Raw genomic sequence first — 5,768 nt, 5'->3', positions numbered from 1 at the left:
GTTCGAGCTCCGTACAACGGAGTGCGCCCATATATATATTCAATTGCTCCTCTGTTGTATCAAACACTATCAATACAAAGATTTCTTCCTCTGTTTTGCTGTCTATCTCTATTATTCGGTTCCCGTGACACGCCCTCGCCCCCACACCCCACATGGCCCCTACCCTCCCTCAACAGACCCCTGATAGGCGATCTCACCTTGCAATGCCCCGATGACAAACATCACCTAACCACAAAGTTGTGCTTCCCTGAATGCACTGCCCCTGAGCAATGCATGCAAACTGCATAGAAAGTGATCTTATAAAGAAACCCTATGGCAAATATCACCCCACCACAAGGTTGCACTACCTTGCTTAACGCACGTGAACTGGATGGAGCAACGATGTGTGTGTGTGTGTGTGTGTGTGTGAGAGAGAGAGAGAGAGAGAGAGAGAGAGAGAGAGAGAGAGAGAGAGAGAGAGAGAGACACATTATGAGAGAGAGAGAGAGAGAGAGAGAGAGAGAGAGAGAGATTCCACATTATGAGCGCCCTGCAGGAGCAAACTTGAGTTGAAAGAGGGATTCCCCCATGCTCAGCCATCCATCTGCCCTCCCTACGTTGCTCCTCCTGTCCTCTCCCTTTCCTCCCTCCTTCCACCTGTGCCGCACAAATGCACACAAGTGAACACGGCAAGAAGAAACTGTGTGTAGGCTCGCCAAAAAAGAAAGTGTGTGTGGCTAAGTTGGTAGCCGACTTGCCTTACACTACTACTGGTCTTGTAGACTCTCTCCTTTATGCATGATGAACAAGCATCTCCCTGCATTCTCTCTAATTAAACATTAAAAATGATTGGGCCCCTCGTACTACTGATCTTGTAGACTCTCTCCTTTATGCATGATGAACAAGCATCTTTGTGCATTCTGTCTAATAAAACATTAAAAATAATTGGGCTCCCACTACTTACTGGCTTTCACTTTATTATATTCACTCATTCATTCACAAGTACCTCTTGATCCCAACCTTACGTCCTACTAGTGCTGACGTTGGAACACATCTACGATCTCTCTCATCTCGCTCTCTAAAAGCTGATAGTCAGATTTGAACCTGCACCATCTGCATGAAGCGACGTCGTACGAAGTTCGCCTAGCCAACCCATCACACATCTTATATTGCTGAGAAGGGCAAACCACACAAATAAAAAAAACCCTCTGCGCCCATAGCCACCTTACTTGACGTCTCGCCCCCCCATGCCCCTGCTGAATTGAGGGCTTCATCCCCAACGCCCAAGCTCATGTTCTCTCTGACTCTCTCTTTCTCTTTCGTGGCCTCTAATCACAGTCTCTGTGACAGAGCTTCTTCAAGCCTGAACCTAGGTTGGGGGGAAGTTCTGTGCAATAGTAGCAACGCAGTGCAGAAAAATGAAACAAGTGGGAGACCTGGGCTAACTTTATTAAGAGAAACAGAGAGAATACCACAAGATTCTGCTTATTTTATAAATAAAATCCAGTTGGTACCCCCTACTCTACTGGTACATACTGGCTCATACTAAAAGAAATCCCATTACTCCCTGGGATTCCAACGGATATCCCCCCCCCCTCCCCTTCCTTTCCGCATCAACATTCGGCCGAGAGAGAGAGAGAGAGAGAGAGAGAGAGAGAGAGAGAGAGAGAGAGAGAGAGAGAGAGAGAGAGAGAGAGAGAGAGAGAGAGAGAGAGAGAGAGAGGTGTGCTCCTTCCTTGCTCCCTCAGCGTGGCCCAGTCACACACACGTCATCCACACCTCTGTCGCCCCCTCCCTCGTCCTGCTTCTCCGGCTACCTTTGCCAGCTCCTGTTCTCTCCACCAACAAACATGCATGCGCACACACAACCCTGCCACACAGGGGGTCGCTGACCTTAGGCTCATGGGTTGCAGTGAGCGATAGAGAGACCGGTACGGTCTGGGAAGCGGAGAGAGAGAGAGAGAGAGAGAGAGAGAGAGAGAGAGAGAGAGAGAGAGAGAGAGAGAGATCTGCTATGTCTTGAACTGCATGAGCCGAGAGTCAACACAAGGTTGCAGACAGAAGATAGAGCGAGCTCTAATTAGAGCTACAGACAAACAGAGCTCTCATCACTTAGCTCTTAACAATGAGCCTCTAAACTAAACTACACGAGAGAAAGAGGGTGTCAACCGCCCACCGCCTTTCCTAGACTCCTTCACGACGCGTGCGCGCGCGCGCGCGCACACACACACACACACACACACACACACACACATACACACACACACAGAGAGAGAGAGAGAGAGAGAGAGAGAGAGAGAGAGAGAGAGAGAGAGAGAGAGAGAGAGACCAACAACACCTGCTCCTTCCATGAATGAAGTCGGCAAACAACCGCCAGCGCCTTTGCTTTTTTCGAAAGACTGGTGGAGAGAGAGAGAGAGAATTTTACTCAAATTCCATCTAAATCTGCTTTTTTCACAATTGACCACCCATACTCAGCGTTATTTGTTTTTTTTCGTTTTCCTCCATGTGAAAAATTGTGCTACCAACATTCTCAAAATCGATGTTAAAAAATCAACGTAAAACAAGGTGAAAGTTCTCTATGTTCTACATAAAGCTATGAGAAGAATTTAATAATAAAAGATTTCTTTGTGAGAGAAAACAGACTAATTTCTTAAAACATTTGTTATCACAATAAAATATTATGTTTCTTGAAAAAGTGTAATAATATAGTAACTATTTGAATTACAAGATATTCCAAAAACATAAAAAACAATATTGAAAAATCACCGGGAAGCATTTTAACAAATTCAAAAAAAAAGTGGAAGAGGACAGAAAGATTGAGAAAGATTGTGTCTGACCCAATATATTCAATGGTCCTCTTGGACCAATATTCAATGGCCCTCTTTAAAGAAAGAGGTGCACAAATGTTAGCACCTCTCACAAAGACCGAGAAAAAATATCAAAAGAAAGTTTTTGTCATGTGGCACTAATCTGAAAGCTTTATCCAATGGTTCACAATTGCACCAAAAATTCAACGCTTTACTAAGGACAGCAGCGAGGAAGACGAATTGAATTAGGGTAATCCGTCAAGGCTTCAGGATTTGGAAGCGATGTAGGAGGAGGACATGGATTTTTATCTGAATTGGCCGCTCCAGATGCAGCGGGACATGGATTCTTATCCGCCGATAACAGAGATTAAGGTCAAGGCCGAACGATTCCTGCACCCATCCGTCCTTCAACAATTCTGGTTGCACTACTGGGGCAAACCCATCCCCCTGGCAGACCTCCTTTTCTGCCCTAGCCCGCTCATGTCCTCCTGCATATACGCCGGTCCTGAGCTTAAACCCTTCTTACCAGCTCTGCGGGATTTGGCGCACAACCCTACCTCCGGGCCCAGCCAGAACTGGGTGTTGGGTCCCCATCTCATCGAGGCTGCCAAGACCCAGAGGCGCACCTGTTTCGATAGCTACCCAAACACGCAGCGACCCCCTCCTGCCCAGTTGGGGCAGATTTCATCTGATGCTGTATCTCTTCCCCATGATCTGCTCCTTTTCTCTATGGTGCTGCCTCACCTCCCACTCCCAGATATCTGTCGTGCACGTGCAGTGTGCCGGTTGTGGCACCAAACTCTTTCGTCCCCACTTCATCTTCCCTGTGTCATGCAGAATCCGGATTTGGATCGCCCTCGCTTGGTCATTCAGACGTCTTCTTCAAACCACTCTTCCTGCTTGGCAATCTTTGACAGAGATCATTGGTCCTCAAACCCAATCCCCTTACCCAATTTTTGCCTTCGAGCAGCAGCAGCTGGCCTTTTCTGTTTCAGCTTTGAGACAGCTTCAGGATGCTGGAAAGAGGGCGTCCATCTTCTGGTAGGCAATCCTATCACCCAGCGGTGGAGAAGGCTGCCCCCTGGTCCCAAGGTTAGGAGATCGGATTTTCGCAGCATTGTGGCTTGCACCATGTGGGCTGACCACGCGCGGGGTTGCTACAAAGTTTTTGTGGCAAGTTCATACCTCTGGATGTATGACTCTTCATCGGACCAATGGACCCAGTTGGATTTTTTTGGGGTGATGGATGGCCCTTGTCGACAGGACTGTAGTGTCACTCCATCTGGTCTGCTGCATTATCTGACCGGGGATGCAAAACATGTAGCCTCGTATGACATGGAGAGTGGATCCATTTCCAAAGTGAGGACATATGGCCCCAGCAACATGGACGAGCGGCATCAGCCCTTTTCGCGTCTTCCTGCACTTGTATATTGCAATGATACAGTGTTTGTTGTGGCAAGGATGAACGCAGATGTCACCATGTCTGGTCGATTTCCTTGGGTTAGCCATGGGCTGGTGGCCATTTGGGAGCTTGATGCTTCAGCTTTTGGTGATTCGGGTAAGTGGGGATGGCCTGTCTCTCAGGTATCTCAAGATCTTTTGGAGGATGCCATTGCAGGCTCTGACGGCACTGACTTTTGTGTAACAACGGACGGGGACAAGACTATCTACCTTGTCCTTTCTGGTGGCGCCACCATGCTGGTATATAATGTTGCATCCAAAAGGTGGTCCTCATTGCCAGGTTGCCCATCAGCTTTCATTATCAGCTTCCATCCACAACCGTATTATGTGCCCCTATTGTGGCTTCGTCCAATCTAATATGGTAAACTACAGTTCATTTGAATTGTTATGTTTTGGTCGGAGATGGAAGCGAAGAGCATACGGGGCGTAGCAAGCTTTTTGGTAGGATATGATAGGTGAATGGTCAATAACACTACTTTGATAACGCATTCAGGTATGTTTTAGGTTGAATCTATTCAAGGGACGTACAAACTTTGGTTTGTTACAAGTGTTGTAGCACGAGCTAGGAGGCTTGTTTGCATGAAAAATAGCTCTCAAGGCAAAGAACAGTTTCATTTTACACTTTGTTTGCATCTTTGAGCTGTTTGGAATTTGGTGAAGTTTTAGGCTTAGGTTTTTTGTTCCTTGCTAAGTTTAAAATGCATTAAGCAAGCCATTTGGGAAGAGAGTCTATTTTGCTGGATCAAAAGTGGTATGTACCAGATCCAAGACTGTCTTAATCGTGCAAGTCAATCCAGAATTGGTCTCGATGGGTTTCATAAATGTATTGCAATGGAGTATGTGTTCAGAAGGATAGTACAGATTTGAGAGTCCAGCTTAGGCACATTTCCTATCAATTATTGAGGAATAAACTTCAAGAGCCCTTAAACTAGGCTTTAAAATTTTACTAGCGTGTTGTTAATTTGTTTGTCAATCTCTAATTTGAAATTTTGTAGTTTGCTCCATGTGCTTTTCTCTAGATCACCATTTCTGACGACTACATGTGCTTTTATAATTGGCTTCCTAGGCTTACGATAAGACTCTAGTATTGCTGCAATTTTTTATTTGCAATGAAAGTAGGATCTTGACACTCGCAGGCATATAAACAAATGCAGGTCGATTGTACATTCTCACCATAATAATTTACTGTAGGCTCTAAAACCATCTAGTGACTAATTGTAGTCATGTCAAGGTATAGACTACAAGAAGTCTTACTTGTGCATGTATTTCAAGATTGATAATAAGATAAAGGATTTATAGTTGAACTAGATGTACATGAAAATGTATCCAAGAAGTTTTGTCCATTGAATTCAACATATGTAGACAATAAGCTTGAGATGGCAGTCGCTAGGGAGAGATCATCGCACATCAAGGACTGATGAAGATGGGTGGATGCGGCCTACCCACACACAAACCTTGTCAACAATGGCAATCCTAGGCAACACTACGAAGCAAATGTGGGTGTCCAAGACTATGCTA

The 5,768-nt window shown here is 45.6% G+C and overlaps 1 protein-coding gene across 1 annotated transcript; it reads left to right on the top strand.

Annotated features, from left to right (window-relative positions):
* The first annotated feature begins 2,965 nt into the window (after positions 1-2,965).
* LOC147421715 (F-box/kelch-repeat protein At3g61590-like) lies at positions 2,966-4,871 on the top strand. The gene has a single exon (XM_086503628.1). The coding sequence runs from the start codon at positions 3,087-3,089 to the stop codon at positions 4,605-4,607; it is 1,521 nt and encodes a 506-aa protein (XP_086359754.1). The 5' UTR covers positions 2,966-3,086; the 3' UTR covers positions 4,608-4,871.
* Positions 4,872-5,768: the final 897 nt, after the last annotated feature.

This window comes from Adiantum capillus-veneris, chromosome 27, assembly GCF_014529385.1.
Source record: "Adiantum capillus-veneris isolate H3 chromosome 27, ASM1452938v2, whole genome shotgun sequence".
In the NCBI taxonomy this organism is placed as follows: domain Eukaryota; kingdom Viridiplantae; phylum Streptophyta; class Polypodiopsida; order Polypodiales; family Pteridaceae; genus Adiantum; species Adiantum capillus-veneris.
The sequence above is the reverse complement of the archived record's forward strand: the minus strand, read 5'-3'. Positions and strand labels throughout refer to the sequence as shown.

Coding starts and splice junctions, on each gene's coding strand:
- LOC147421715 (XM_086503628.1), top strand. CDS start 3,087: ATGGATTTTTATCTGAATTGGCCGCTCCAGATGCAGCGGGACATGGAT.